General features: G+C 51.7%; 1 protein-coding gene across 2 annotated transcripts in view; it reads right to left on the minus strand.

The window, feature by feature from the left end:
• The window catches only part of LOC119956593 (DNA ligase 1-like), an 81,795-nt gene that overhangs the window by 18,348 nt on the left and 47,203 nt on the right, over positions 1-16,244 (minus strand). For both annotated transcript variants that reach the window (XM_038783924.1, XM_038783923.1), the window contains exons 2-3: positions 12,418-12,594; positions 5,284-5,471 (exon numbers count right to left, since the gene is read on the minus strand). In XM_038783924.1, coding sequence (XP_038639852.1) covers positions 5,284-5,471; positions 12,418-12,579 — 350 coding nt within the window. In that variant the 5' untranslated portion in view covers positions 12,580-12,594. The remainder of the gene's footprint in view (positions 1-5,283; positions 5,472-12,417; positions 12,595-16,244) is intronic.

The following is a 16,244-nucleotide window of genomic DNA, read 5'->3' on the forward strand; positions in this document are numbered from 1 at the left end:
CCTTAACTCTATTTACCCAGATTTGTTGCCTATCTTGTTGGTAAGGCTCTATTACTCTGTTGCTTCATGAATTTGTAGCTATGCTAAAGACCTAATGATCAGTGATTCATGGTTTGAAATTAAATAAAATCGGCCTTAATACCTTTCACTTCAAAAAGCATAATTTTACTGACGGTTCGGGATTTAAGTGATTTATATTTGGGAAAACAATATGACAGATTATTGAGGAATCCTACGGCCCGCACGTCGTCTCAGAGTTCCTGCAGCTCCGGATATTCCCCGGACACCACTGGTGGTGCGGGCTGCAGGGCGGGAGGAAGGGTTGGGGAGGAGAGAGAGAACGGTGTGAGGGGTGGGGGGGGTGGCTGAGAGAGAGAGTGGGTGTGAGGGGTGGGGGGAGAGAGAAGAGAGAGAGTGACTTGGTGGGGGGAGAGAGACAGTGTGTGAGGGCGGAGGGGGTTGGGGGGTTGAGGGGTGGGGGTGAGAGAAGGTGTGAGGGTTGGGGGAGGGTGGGTGAGGGTGAGTCGGGGGTGGGTGAGGGTGTTGAGGTGTGAGGGGTGGGGCAGGGTGTGAGGGGTGAGAGTCTGAGGGGTGGAGTGGAGAGGCGTGAGGGGTGGGGGAGGGTGAGAGAGAGGACTTGTGGGGGGAGAGAGACAGTGTGTGAGGGGTGGAGGGGGTTGGAGGGTGTGAGGGGTGGGGTTGAGAGAAGGTGTGAGAGGTGGGGGAGGGTGTGGGGAGGGTGGGTGAGGGGTGGTGGAGGTGAGTCGGGGGGTGGGGCGAGGGTGTGAGGGAGTGGGCGAGGGTGTGAGGGGGTGAGAGTCTGAGGGGTGGGAGTGGAGAGGGTGGGTGGAGGATGAGGTGGGGGCGGGGAGAGTGTGGGGGTGGGTGTGTGAGGGGTGGGGGCAGGGTGAGGGGTGGGGGTGGGCGTGTGTGAAGGGTGGGGGGGGTGATGGGGGGGTCTGTGAGGGTGGGGGGTGTGAGGGGTGGGAGGAGGGTGAGTGGGGGAGGGTGTGTGAGGGGTGGGGGAGGTGTGGGGGGGGGGAGATGTGGGGGAGGAGGGTGGGGGGGTGGTGTGAGGGCTGTGGGGTGTGAGGGGTGGGGGGGAGAGGATGTGAGGGGTCGGGGGAGGATGTTTGGGGGTTGGGGCGAGGGGTGTGAGGAATGTGGGGGGAGAGGGTGTGAGGGGTGGGGGAGGGTGTGAAGAGTGTGGGGGAGAGGGTGTGAAGGGCCGTGGGCCCCACCTCCTCCTCCGACGAGCCCCGGCCCCCTTTTCCCTGTTTCCCACCCTCCCATGGACAATGACGGGGTGAAACCCCCAGATCCGATCCGCAGTCGCCTGCTGCCCCCCCAGTGGCTAACCGCATCATGCTCCTGGTCCCTGCAGCCTTAAGCAAAGCAAAATAAGCTGCAGAGGACATTGGAAAGCTTTTGCCATTCTCAGCAAATCCGCAGGCATCTGTGGAGAGGGGAGGGTGAATTCTCAAGAGCAACTCGGGATGGGCAATCAATGCTCGTTTGGCAATCCATCAACAAATAAACGATCAATATTTGATCAGACTTGGGAAAAGTGAGCAATGTTTTCCACCCGAAGCGCAGATCTTCCCTCTGGCCACCTGTCCGCACCCCTCTATCTGCTCTTTTCCTGCCCCTGGACTTGCTTCAACCTTGCTCCATCTCCGACAGCGGGTCTTCGTTAACCCGCTCTCTCTCTCTCTCCTTGGGCAGCACAGTAGCACAAGTAGGATAGCACTGTGGCTTCACAGCGCCAGGATCCCAGGTTCGATTCCCCGCTTGGGATCACTGCTGTGCGGAGTCTGCACGTTCTCCCCGTGTCTGCGTGGGTTTCCTCCCGGGTGCTCCGGTTTCCTCCCACAGTCCAAAAGATGTGCAGGTTAGGTGGATTGGCCATGATAAATTGCCCTTAGTGTCCAAAAAGGATAGGAGGGGTTATTGGGTTACGGGATTGGGCGGAAGTGAGGGCTTAAGTGGGTCGGTGCCGACTCGATGGGCCGAATGGCCTCCTTCTACACTGCATGTTCTATGTTCTCACGGGCAGCTCCCTGCCCTGACGGGCATTCCCAGCATCCTCTGCCTCTAATTGGCTTGGAAAAGACTGCCCTTTTGGCAATTTATCATGGCCAATCCACCTAACCTGCACATTCTTTGGACTGCGGGAGGAAACCGGAGCACCTGGAGGAAACCCACGGGAAGAAATAGCAGACTCCCCACAGACAGTCACCCGAGGCTGGAATCGAACCCGAGTCCATAGGCGCGGTGAGGCAGCCGTGCTAACCACTGTGCCACCGTGCCGCTCTCGTTAATCAGAATCCCATCTAGCTCTTAAATATATTCAAAGGTTCTGCTTCCACGGCCTATTGACTCGGGAGAGTTGCAGAGACTCACGACCCAAGGAGAGAGAAAAACCATCCCCATCATAAATGAGCCATCGCCTAATTTTTAAACAGAGACGCCCCCGAGTTCTAGATTCTCCCAAAAGAGGCAACATGCTCCCACATCCATCCTGTCGACACCCCTCAGAATCGTAAAGGATTCTCCCAAGTCACCTCTTAGTCTTAATTCCAATGGATACAGACACAACCTTTCCGACCGCTCCTCATAAGAAACCCGGCCATCCGTGACATTGATCGGGTAAACCTTAGGGGCTGGTTTAGCACACTGGGCTAAATCGCTGGCTTTGAAAGCAGGCCAGCAGCACGGTTCAATTCCCGTACCAGCCTCCACAAACAGGCGCCGGAATGTGGCAACTAGGGGCTTTTCACAGTAACGTCATTTGAAGCCTACTCGTGACAATAAGCGATTTTTCATTTCATTTCATGCGCCATCGCGCAAGGTCAAACCCGAGGGACCGGGTTCTCTCTCTCTCGTTCTCTCTCTCTCTCACACAGGTCAGCCCAATCCTCCGTGGTGATAGGCAGACTATCATCTGCGTGCAACACGAGTAGTTCATCACCGCTGTAAATTCTATGATCTGCATCTGCATCGTAAGTTATATGGTTTACTGTTGTACTTCTACCATCCGACCAGCAGGTGGGGCGAGTACAGAGTCCCGGGACCCGGATGCACCATGTCTTCGTTCAGAAGGTGTGTGTGAGGAGTTGATAGCAGTCGCAGTACGAGAGTAGCCTCTATTGTATCTTAGGGTAAGTTAGAGTTAGACATTTATTTCCAACTGTATTCATCTTAGACTTTTCAGTTATTCGTTAATGTAATGTTAGTAATAAATAACTTTGTTTATAAAATAAAGTCTAAAGTTCTTTGTTCACATCAGTTCAATCAAAGAACATTACATCCTCTACTTTACAAAACTCACAAATATAACAAACTCAAACCTGACAACATTCGATTGCTGGACTTCAATGCAAAATGTGGATCTTTCATTTTTTGCTCTGTCAATGAAGAGCACTTTGCAATGTATCGTAATTATTATTACACTGAAATTTTCAGAATTGTGCAATCCTTTTATTACTTTATTTTAATTTTACTGCTTGTCTATAACTACGGAATGAATTACGACACTTGTTTTTTTTTAGACTGTTATCTGCCGCCAGGGTTTTATCAGTAACTATCTGGGCAGCAGGGTAGCATGGTGGTTAGCATAAATGCTTCACAGCTCCAGGGTCCCAGGTTCGATTCCCGGCTGGGTCACTGTCTGTGCGGAGTCTGCACGTCCTCCCCGTGTGTGCATGGGTTTCCTCCGGGTGCTCCGGTTTCCTCCCACAGTCCAAAGATGTGCGGGTTAGGTGGATTGGCCATGCTAAATTGCCCGTAGTGTCCTAAAAAGTAAGGTTAAAGGGGGGGTTGTTGGGTTACGGGTATAGGGTGGATACGTGGGTTTGAGTAGGCTGATCATTGCTCGGCACAACATCGAGGGCCGAAGGGCCTGTTCTATGCTGTACTGTTCTATGTTCTATGTTCTATCTTTACATCTGCACTGGTTCATTAGATCGTGGCTCTTTATAAATAGATATTTATATTTAACAATGTGATATGGGTTTCTGCTTCTTCCACCCTTTCGACCGCGGGTTCCTCTCCTTCTGAATTAAAGAATATTTCTTCAATTCCCCTCCAATCCCTCGAGCACCTATTTTGAATCTATGGCCCCCGATTTTTGACACCTCCCCTCAGGTAACCAGACGTCACTGTTGATTCTATCCAGGCCCTGTGTCCGCATATCCAGCCCTTAATTAGTACAGCACAGGGAGGCGCGTTAGCACAGTGGTCAGCACTGGTGCCTCACAGCGCCAGGGTCCCCGGTTCGATTCCAACCCCGGGTGACTGGCTGTGTGGAGTTTGTACTTTCTCCCCATTGTCATGTGAGAGTACCTTTAAGAAATGGGTGTTTATAAATGGGTGTGTATATAAATATCTGGAGTGAGAGTACCTTTAAGAAATGGGTGTTACTACTGCAGTGATGTCAGAGAGTAGGTGGGGCTGGGCTGTCTGTCAGCTTTTTACTTTTATTTTTGAGCAGGCTGCAGGGTGTGTTTTAGTTTTGTTTCAGTGTTGGAGTTGAATCCAGACCAAGCAGGTGTACCGCTGTTCGCTCTGCCATCAAAAGACTATCTCTTGATCATTTGGTGAATTCAGAATTATAAATGTTTTCAGTGGTGACTTTAACCTGATGTGCTTCTGATAGAGGTTTGTTTTTAAGTCGTATGGATGTTAAAAAGGAAAGCTTAAAGGATTACTTAGTGTTGTAGTCTTTGGGGGTTGTATTTGAATTAATGGTTGCTAAGGTGTTCACTCTATGTTTTAAAAAGGTTAACTTGAGTTCATAGAATAACCATTGTTTTGCTTTAAAAATATACTTTTCCATTTCTGCTGTACCACACCTGTAGAGTGGGCCGTGTGCTCCCCATACCACAATCTGTAAACGTTGTGGGTCAGGTAAACTCCATGATACACTTTGGGGTTCTCTAACCCCTGGCCCATGACACCGTGTCTGCGTGGGTTTCCTCCGGGTGCTCCGGTTTCCTCCCACAGTCCAAAGATGTGCAGGTTAGGTGCTAAATTGTTCTTTAGTGTCCATAAATGTGCGGGTTAGGCAGGGTTACAGAGATAGGACCGGGGAGTGGACCTATGTTGGTTGCTCTTTCGGAGGGTCGGGGCAGGCTCGATGGGCTGAATGGCCTCCTTCTGCACTGTAGGGATCCTATGGCTTCTGCGCCTTAATTTACAACATCCTCGCTAACCTTGGCAGCCTTGCTGCTGTTCCAAACTGGAGACATCCATCAACCGGGAAATACTGGGCAGCTTTCTTACCTGGTGAGCTCCAGGGGGCATCTGTCGTCAGAAACCGTACAGTTACACATCATCTCCTTCAAGGCGTTGATGGGTCGAGCCAGCAGCATGACATTCGGGAGGTTAAAGTTCGGGCTTGTGGAGGTCACGCCCACGGTCACCACGGTTATCTGGTTATGGATGTTTAGGACTTCCCCCTTCTTCGTAACCTGCAAGAGAGAGCAAACCAGTGAACCCAAAGCTCACTCCAGTGCACGGCAAGGAAGCCTCCCTAATTTTAATGGTTCCGCCACGGTGGCTACGCGCGCCTTCAACCACCTCGACCCTCAGCTCTGGAATACACTCCCTGGCCCCTCTCCCCTTCCTCCTTTCCAAATCTCTTCCCACATCTAGTGGAGCACTAAGGCAGACGTTTGTCTGTTTCGATAGCTAGTTATTCCCAGAAGAAGTTGCTAGTCTGTCGCCAGAGGCATATGTAACTTGAGAGGCTCCACTCCACATCAAGCGTGGCCGACTAGGAGTCTCACCCGCTCTTCCTGCCAACCACCCGCGTGTGGGGAAGGATTTTGCAGGTTGACCTGTTTTGGCCGGGTTGTGAACACCCCTTCCTTGGACACCGAGTCCTGGCGAGAGACTCAAACCCGGAGATTCCGGTTCAGGGGCAGGGGTGCTCACCCACTGCCCCACAAGACGCCCCCCGCCCCCACCCTCCTCGTTTAAGGAACTCCTTCAAATCTCTTTGACTAAGCCTGTGGTCACCTGCCTTCCTCACTCATGTGTCATATTTGGCTTTACAACGCTCCAGCGCGGAGCCTTGGGACATTTTATTCTGCTAAAGGCGCCATACAAATACAGGTTGTTGTTGAAACTTTTCATCCCGCACCCATCAGCACAATTGCAAGAAAGCCAAATTGCAATCAAGCCAATTTATACTACAGGAGAAAAGGACGTTGATCGGTCGGCAAATCGGCTCAATTGGCCGATCCGTTCATAGCCACGCTAGCAACCAACTTCAGATAATCCAATATAATTGGTAGCGTGGTTCATTTACACTTGCTTGGAGTGACAGACATGCACACACAGGGACCTATTCCCTGCAAACAAAAGGAATATGTTCAAGCCTTGCGCATTTTTTGAATTACCCGGGAGCTTGAGGATTTCCCGATGCTTTCTCCGTGGCAACACCTCAGCCATTCAGAATGGACTTACCATTTGTACTTTTCTGGCCCGATCCCCGGAGGGCCATCACCGGAATCTCGGGCTCGGACACGGCATTGTCTGTAGTTGCGGATGCTTCTGTGTCCGCATCGGAGCCAGAATCATTTTCATTCCGCTGGTCCGGTCGATGGGTCTGGTGGGTTAGGTCCCCTGGCTGAGGGATGGTTCGTGGCATGGTGGAGGCATCAACATCGTTGGTTGGGTGGGTCGTGTAGCGCGTGCTCCCGCTTCTCGAGGTGGTCCATATGTTTTTGTTGGACTTTCCCTTGCACCATCTCTGTATAGGAGACGGGCTCCGTTCTCTCGAGCACGACCCCAGTGAGCCAGAGTCTTTGATGTTATGGGCGTAGACTGTGCCCCCCCCACCCCACCATATTTAAACTACCACCCTGGTGCCCGACGGTCATGGTTCTGTTTCCCTGCTCCGTTCTGAAACCTCCACTTTCCCGCCCAGTTCCGGGAAAGTCTGCCGGCCTTCAGCAGTCCTGCTGTTGCTGCCTCTCTCGTTACGTGTGGCGTCGTCCAGTAGCTAAAGAGGAATCGTGACAGCCGCGTGTCCATGGGGCGTGTGGTCTCTTGTAAACATGTGGACTACCCTTTCCGCCAGGCCAAGGGAGGCGGGATGGTATGGGGTGGTTCTGATTTGCTGGATGCCGTTCCGTTCAGTGAATGTGGCGGGCTCCTCGCTCGTGAACAGCGTCCCATTGTCCATCACCAGGGATTCCGTGGGTGCTGAACGAGCACCTCAACTTCTCGATGGTGGCCTTTGACGTCATTGAGGTCATTGCGAGTGGGCGCCCATGATAATGAGGAACCTGTGGACCCCGTGAAAGGCCCTGCGAAGTCAGCCTGCAGTCTCACCCATGGACGTACTGGCCATTCCCAGGGATGGTGGGTGGCCACCGGCAGGAGCGTTTGGTGCTCCCGGCACTCTGGACAACCGCCTACATCGCTCTATGTCACCCTCGATGCCAGACCGGCAAACATAGCTCCGAGGCAGCATCTTCATCTTTGAGGCTCCCGGGTGACCACTGTGTAAATCCCTCAGGAGGGACTCCTTCTCTGTGGTTGGACGACACACAAGCTCCCCACATTATGAAACCATCTTCCAGGCTTAGCTCCTGGAGTTTCTGGGCATACGGCTGTAGACGGTCCTCTGTAATCCCCCAGTTAAGAGCATATGGTGGAGCTTGCCAGTTTAGGATCTCACTTGTTACAGACCCCTGGTCAGCCCTCAACAACGGCTAAGATACTGAATCAGACGCTTTAAAGTTTTAATGCGTTGCAGGAACATCAATTCATTCCAAGAGTGATAACATAAGATGTTAGTTTATAAAGAAATGTTAGTAAAAAACAAAAGAAAACAATATTTAAACTTTAGCTTCAGCCAACACTAACAGATTACATGCAGTTTCTTAACCTTAACACACAAGTTTCCATTAAACCACACTGCACATGAGAATACAGCTCTTGTTCCACTATCACAGATAAACTAAGGCGATGATTGCATTTATAAAACAATTTACTTTCTGTGAGGGACATTTGGCCAGAATCCTTTTCCAAAGCCTGCCTCCGTGGCAACTTTCAAGATCTCCCTGTCAATTTCCCTTCTTTTCTGTAACTGTTCAAAACAGCATTTCTTTCCTCTCTCTCTCTGTCTCTCTCTCTCTCAGCTCCACCTAACCCCACATAGATAGGAGCCTTTTCCCCATTATCCTGCCCAGACCCTCTCGGAACACTTCAGGGTATTTGCCCATGACATCATATAAATTCCCAGTGCCCATCCGGAAAATCTGTTGCCAGTTAAGCCGGAGGACTCGCGACCAGTCACAGCCCCGGCAGATTGGGTCCTGGCCACTGTGCCACGACCATGGGAAGCCGGACCGATCGGTATCACCAGAGTCACCGTGGCCCTCACGATGCCCAGCGGTTTGCCGGTATAGGTTGCCAGCCTTACCTTGGTGTCCCACAGTGCCAGCGGTAAGATCCCTGCACGAAGCCGGAGAAATGTCTGTCGGTCCAAAATGGCAGCGCACGTGTCCATCTCCATCACCAGTGGATGCCCGTTCACCTGTAATGTGACCCTAACCGGCGTCACCTTCAAGGGTCAGCTGCATCGCACTGTCATCTTCTGGAGGGGCCACGTTCAGGACCCTGGCTTGTGGCGATCTTGCCGGCTGCCCTGGACGGCATTCTCCTCGGCAGTTCTGACCATCGCGCACTGTCTGGCAATGTGGCCGGCTCTCCCCTTCGTCCTCGGGGGAGGTATCCTGCAGTGGCTCCCGGGTATTGGGCCCGGCTACAGATCTGCACCTTGGGTTGCCGCTTGGGAGGTGATCTGGTCAGTGCGGCACTGCCCGGTGATGCTGCGGGAGTCCGACACGGAGGACAGGCCATAGTCCCCGGACTCCTGAACCCCTTTCGCTGCATTTTCACGGGATGATGACAGCTCAAGTCGAACATGGGCTCCGCCAACAGCTTCCGTTGTGTGGCTGTGTTGCTTATTACACAAACCCGCCTCTCCCTCAACATCTCTGAGAGGGCTGACCCGAACTCACTGTGCTCCAACCTGCTGTCTCTGGCAGGTCAAAAAGTTAGTGACCGACTCAGAGAGACCACACAGCCATGTTGAACCGATAACATTGTATTATAACGGAAGGTTTCCGATCATAATGTTCGTCCACTAGTGCGACCAACTCATCGAACGATTTGGAACTCCGTGAAGTTGGGTAAGTAAGACTCTTTAAAATTCCAAAAGTTGGGGCCCCACAGGCCATCAGGAGGATCACTGTAGCATAGTGATTAGCATAAATGCTTCACAGCTCCAGGGTCCCAGGTTCGATTCCCGGCTGGGTCACTGTCTGTGCGGAGTCTGCACGTTCTCCCCGTGTGTGCGTGGGTTTCCTCCGGGTGCTCCGGTTTCCTCCCACAGTCCAAAGATGTGCAGGTTAGGTGGATTGGCCGTGCTAAATTGCCCTCAGGGTCCAAATTGCCCTTAGTGTTAGGTGGGGTTACTGGGTTATGGGGATAGGGTGGAGGTATGATCTTGGGTAGAGTGCTCATTCCAAGAGCTGGTGCAGACTCGATGGGCCGAATGGCCTCCTTCTGCACTGTAAATTCTATGAAATCTATAAGATACCATTGGCCGGAAAAAAGTATCTCAGATGCCCTGCATATTGATTCCAAACTTCCAGGCCTGTGACGAAGGCCTCGAGTTTACCAAATAGCAGAATATTCAAATGTTATATCAGGTTCCTGTACGTTGGTCATCCAGGGTGGCGGGGCATTTCGACAAGTCTCCCTTTGCCCTCGTCGCCAGTTTAATGTTCGAGGACGCCATCGGTAGAAAACAAAGATTTATTTACAATAATCTTCCCGTGGCAATAACTCCACCATCACAGTACACCCAACTGCCCGTTCCCTGCTCGGGACGCCTTCTATTGTCAAGATCTATCGAGCCCCAGCTGGATGGCCTCCGCCCCCTCTTGCGTTTGTCCTGATGAGTGCAAGGCGGAAAGCTTCGGCGGCATGTTCCTTTTTGGCGACGTGAGTGTGAGCGAACTCGCTGAGGTGTTTAAGGTGAATAGAGGATGTGATGAAATAAACTATTTTTCTCTGTGGTTTGGGAGAGAAGGTGGGGCTGGAGGCGGGTGAGGGAGGCGCGGGAGGGCGGGTGGGGGTGAGCAGTGGTGTCCAGAATAAGGTGACTTGACGTGCTCCCAAAAGCTACTGAGCCGGGGTATTCACTGAAAAATTCCCAAGTTGAGTTTGATGGATTTTCGTTGGGTAAGTGGTATTAATGGTTGGAGAACTAGAGTCATAGAATTTACAGTGCAGAAGGAGGCCACTCAGCCCATCGAGTCTGCACCGGCTCTTGGAAAGAGCACCCTACCCGAGGTCAACACCCTATCCCCATAACCCAGTAACCCTACCCAACACTAAGGGCAATTTAGGACACTAAGGACAATTTATCATGGCCAATCCACCTAACCTCGTCAGGAGAGGTTTTAGCCTCCGCTTGTTCATCTGCTCCTCGATCAAAGCAAACTTGTCAGGAATATCTAGCCACTGGGGAAGGTGCAAAACAAAGGATTTATAAGGCTGTATCCGAGCGGGGAGATTATAACCATTAGGAAGGATCGAGCAGACTAGGGCTCTATATTCCTGAGAGGAAAAGGCTAAGGGATGACCCAGAACGGCCTTTAAGATCATGAAGGGATTTGATCGGGTACAGGCAAGTTTCTATTCTTGGGAGGACTATTAATGGAGGCGCAAAGTCTATTAATACAAAGTGACGAATAAAGCTAAAAGCAACTTCAGGGGGAACCTATTTTAACAAAGGTGTGGTGAATGTATAACATAAATCCACACTGTATATCACAGTGTCTGTGGGCTCCATCTGTGAGCCGTTGCACGGCTCTGCCCACAGGGGGAGATGAGGAGCATGTACAGGGCTCCGCCCTTGGCTCCTCCCACAACCGGAACTATAAAGTGCTGCGGTCCTGCGAGCCTGCCTTCAGTTCAGCTAGTCGCAGGCAGGCTCAGTTGTAAGTTGATTAAAGCCACAGTTTACTTCAACTCGTGTCTCTGAGCGAATTGATGGTCGCGCCAATAGAGGTTGGAATGTGGGATTTGCTACGACTTGGAGTACTTGAGGCGAATAACAGACAGAGATTTGGGGAGAAGCGAGGGGAGTACATAAGGGAGAAAGGTTTGGTAGGGAGGGCGAGATAAGGAGGTTAACATGGAACCTAAATGATGGAAGGGCCAGTCGGACTGTTTCTGTGACAAAACCTGGAGGTGCTGGAAACACCCAACAGGTCTGGCAGGATCTGTGGAGAGAGGAACAGAGTTCACGGCTGGGATTTCTCCCCCCACCTCCTCCACCATTCTTTCCCACAGTGGAGGTGGTGGAGGAAACTCGCCATTGGCCAGAGGTGGAATCTTCCAGTCCCACCCAAGTCGATGGCCATTTGAGTTGCTCGTCGGCCATGCCGGTGGGGGAACTTGTCATGGGAGGGTGAGTGGAGGGAGTGTCACCTCCGACGAAACCGGAAGATCTAGGCGGGAAGGGCTGGAGAATCCCATCCAATATTCGGAGTCCGTGTGGCTCTACTCTGAGCTAAAGAGAAGGGGAAATGTGATGGATTTTGTCCTGTTTAAGAGGGGGTGGAGCAGGCGATGCCAAATAGAAGGTTAGTGATAGGACTGAGCTCAGGAGATATTTGATAAAAATGTTATGTTCTATGGATAGACATATGGACGATAATGGAATAGTGTAGATGGGCTTTAGAGGGGTTTCACAGGCCTGCGCAACAGCGAGGGCCGAAGGGCCTGTACTGCGCTGTAATGTTCAAAGGTTCTATGTTATGGACGCAAGTCAAAGGAATAAGTTTTTCAGACTGGCCTGTAACTCCACCATTACAGTCCCCGTTGGGCACCCGACTCTCCAGTCCCTGCTCGGGGTGGCTTTTATATTCATTTCTGACGAGCCCTATCCGGGTGGCCTCCTCACTCCCCTCCCCCTCCCCACCTACCTTGGAAACTCGTACTCCGTGTGCTCCACAGGGAGGTTGATCATGGCTCCCCCGTGGGCCTTGTGTGGGTTATGACAGTTTGAAATTTGGCACTCTTGTATTTGTCCTGGTTAGTGCAGGGCGAAAAGCTTCGGCAGCATGTCTCTTTTGCGCGACGCGAGTGTGAATGAACTCACAGGCGGGTGCGACCAGAAAGTTGCGCCGAATGGGACTGTCAATGGTGGTGTTAAAGACTAAAGAAGGTGCTAACAGCAGCATAAAGGTAAGGCAGCGGGATGTGTTAACAGCAGAACAAGGGTTGGCGGGCTGTGAGGGGAAAAGGGGGACCCTGTACCTGTGCTATAAATCGTACGCAGCCACCTCAATGATGGTTAGCCTCCGGCAGTTAACTTGCCCTTACCTGAACAAAGTCGCTCTCGAAAATGGGCGCATACTTGAAGGGGTCGTATTCACCGTAGAAGAGATGCTGCTGGAGAGCCCCTGGTGTGGGGGCTTCGGTGCAGACATGCTGCTTGGCGAGGGGGCTGCAAAGGTGCGGAGTTTCACTGTCCGGTGCGACCATCTTCCTTCCTCACCCCTGAACAGCAGATGAAAACGAAAAGGGTTTAAAGAGAAACCAAAAAATTCCCGTAAAAGGACAACGAGAAGGTGAAATAAAAAACCAAAACGAAAACTGCAGTAAAGGCTGAAAATATTCAGCAGGCGGGGCAGCATCTTGGGAGAGAGAGAAACAAAGTTCACATGTAGGGTCGTTGAAAAATCAATTCTCTGTTACTCTCTCCAAAGTTGCTGCCTCGTCCATTCAGTATTTACGCGTTGACACTTCTTATTTCAGATTTATGGCGCCGTTTGCTTTTGACGTGGCTAAGAGTGGCTGAGACTTAAGAGCAACTTAGTCAGTTATGTCTTTCCAACACACGTCACTCTGCTATTGGATTCTGCTCTGGATTATCTCGCGTGTAAGATTCTCGAATTGCACACTCAGGGCTGTAGATGTCGAATTCTTTAAGAAACAAAAACAGAACACCTGGGCGGCACGGTAGCACAGTGGTTAGCACTGTTGCTTCACAGCGCCAGGGACCCGGGTTCGATTCCCGGCTTGGGTCACTGTCTGTGCGGCTTGGAGTACTCCCCGTGTCTGCGTGGGATTCCTCCGGGCGCTCCGGGGTTCCTCCCACATGACCCGAAAGACGTGCTTGTTAGGTGAATTGGACATTCTGAATTCTCCCTCTGTGTAACCCGAACAGGCGCTGGAATGTGGCGACGAATGTGGGGCTTTTCACAGTAACTTCATTGCGGTGTTAATGTAAGCCTACTTGTGACACGAAGGAAGATTATTAAATGCTGGACAATTTCAGCAGGTCCGACAGCATCTGCGGAGAGAGGGGGGAGCTAACGTTTCGAGTCTGGATGACTCTTTGCCAAAGTTGAAGAGAGCTGGAAATAGTGTCAGATTTATGCTGTTCTAAGGGAGGGGCGGGGGGGGGGGGGGGGGGGGGTGGGGGGGACATGGAGCTGTGGGGTTGGATACAGTGCCAGTGATAGGTGGAGATTGACAAAGATGATGGGCACAAAAAGACAAAGGGAATATAAATGGTGATGGTAATGGCTCGGAAGGGTGCTGATCGTGGCGCATTAAGAGATCAGAATGTGCTAATGGCAAAACAGTAAGCAGCGTGTTCAAGGACAACATGGAATAGGGGACAGATGGCCCAAGTAGGGTGGGATGGAGGGAGCGGGGGTTCAATGGCGAGGGAAAAACGGATCGATGGAAGAAATGGAAATAAATTGATGGAAATAAAAATGGGGTGAAGGTGGAGGAGAGAGTTCACAGTCTGAAGTTGCTGAACTCAATGTTAAGTCCGGAAGGCTGTAAGGTGCCTGATCGGAAGATGAGGTGCTGTTCCTCCAGTTTGAGCTGGACTTCACTGGAACATTGCAGCAGGTCAAGGACAGACATGTGGACGTGGGAGCAGGACGGTGAGTTGAAATGGCGACAGGAAAGTCTGGGTGCTGCTTGCAGACGGACCGACGGTGTTCTGCAAAGCGGTCACCCAGTCTGCGTTTAGTCTCTCCTTTCTAGGAGAGGGGGCTGGTTTAGCACAGTGAGCTAAATAGCTGGCTTGTAATGAAGAACAAGGCAGCTGGCTTGTAATGCAGAACAAGGCAGCTGGCTTATAATGCAGAACAAGGCCCGTACCGGCCTCCCCAAACAGGCGCCGGAATGTGGCGACTCGGGGCTTTTCACAGTAACTTCATTGAAGCCTACTTGTGACAATAAGCGATTATTATTATAATAACAATTATTATTAGCAGGTTCTTTGCGGAATTCTTTACAATAAAAGGAAAAGAAGACTTGCATTTTATCGCGTCACTTACGGCGACTGGACTTCGCACAACACTTCACAGTCAACAAATAACTTTTTTTTTTGAAAGGAGAGTTCAAGTCCCACTCCAGGACTTGGTGGCCTTAGAAGGTCAGTTCGTAATGTGGCCAAACAGGTTTGATTATCGGCCTGCAAGTCCCTCTTATACACCAGATGACAGACTGTAAGACAGATTGTCAGCCAGGTTGCAGGTGGCAATGGCAAACCACTGCTTATTTTTTTCAGGCATCACCATGGACCAATCCAATGGAAACTCTGGTCGCCAACACCCTCTTAGGGCAGGATAGCAGGAGGAGGAGACACTGTTGTCATGTCGGAAACATAGCGACCATTCTGCCACACATCAATCGTCCACAAACGGCAGTGTGTTAGCGATCAGACAGTTTGCGTTTCCTGATGTTGACTGAGGGATCGATATCGGCCAACACCCCTGCTCGTTTTCCAAAATGGCGCCGTGGCCTCAGTCCAAAATCTCATCAGAAAGGAGCACCTCCGACAGTACGGCACTCCTTCAGTACTGTCGACTTAGATTTTTGAGTCAGGTTCTCGGACTGGAACTAGAACACAGAATCTTACAAATGGGAATCATGGGAGCTGCCAAACTGAGCTGACACTTGATCTTTACAATGCATTCTCCTGGTGGGTTGCGCCACATCTAAAGTCATTAAAAAAAATTCATCACTTACGGGATGTAACCGGGATGTCGCTGGTTGGGCCAGCATTTAATTGCCCACCCTATAGTTGCCCTCGAGAAGGGGGTGGTGAGCTGCATGCGATAGCACCTCAGTCTCACAGCGCCAGGGGCCCGCGTTTGGTTCTAATCTTGGGAGACTGTGTGTGTGCGGAGCTTGCGAGCTCTCACAGCCGGTGGCAGTATGCAGCGAGAAGAGATGCACGAGGTGGCAACTGCTGGGGTACTGTATTTTTAGCCCTTTTCGCCCAGTTGCTGGGGGAGAGGGTTAAGGTTGAATGTGTTTTTGACTATTGATTGTGCTCTATTTACATTGAATCATAAAGCATCTCTTTTCTATTATATAATTATGTTATAATGAAAAATTTCTCAGTAAAAATATTTTTTAAAATTAGTTTGCAAGGTTCCCCAAAGACATGGGGCGCGATTCTCCGCAAATGCGGAGAGTTGTAAAGACTGCCGTGAAACCGGCCGTGTTTCACGGCAGCCTTAACACCCGTTCCCGGGACCCGATTCGCCCCCCAAGTCGGGGCTAGCATCGCGGCCCCGGGAAGAATGGCAGCGCGGGCTTAGCGAACGTTCACTAAACCCGGCCGCCAAGACTCACGGCGGCTGACGCGCACGATGACATCAGCCGCACATGGGCGGGTTGGACAGCTCCAACCCGGGCATGCGCGGATGACGTCATCGCACATTTACTTCAGACCCGCGCATGCGCGGTCCGTAATGCCCCTCAGCCGCCCCGCGGACTGATCCTGCGGGGCGGCGGAGGGAGAAAGAGTGCGCGGGGTAAGTACCCGCTGCCCCCGATCGGTGGGCACCGATCGTGGGCCCATGCCACCCTTGGCACGGCCGTGGTGCGGCCGTGCCAATCGGTGGCATGGTTGTGCAGAACGGCACTTTGGCGCCGTTTTCACGAACTTGTATAGCAGGTGTATTCAAATTCGTGAAAACGGCCGTAAAGGCCTTGGAAATCGGCCCATCGGCCAGGGGAGAATCGCTGCTCGCCGTAAAAAAAAACGGCGATCAGCGATTCGTGTCGGGGGGCGGGCGTGGGGGGAAGGAGAATAGTGGGAGGGCGTCGGACCAGCGTCGGCGTAAAAATTTGTGCCGCCCGCTATTCTCCGCCCCGTCGTGAGTGCGGAGAAT

Source organism: Scyliorhinus canicula, chromosome 23, assembly GCF_902713615.1.
Source record: "Scyliorhinus canicula chromosome 23, sScyCan1.1, whole genome shotgun sequence".
Classification (NCBI taxonomy): Eukaryota; Metazoa; Chordata; class Chondrichthyes; order Carcharhiniformes; family Scyliorhinidae; genus Scyliorhinus; species Scyliorhinus canicula.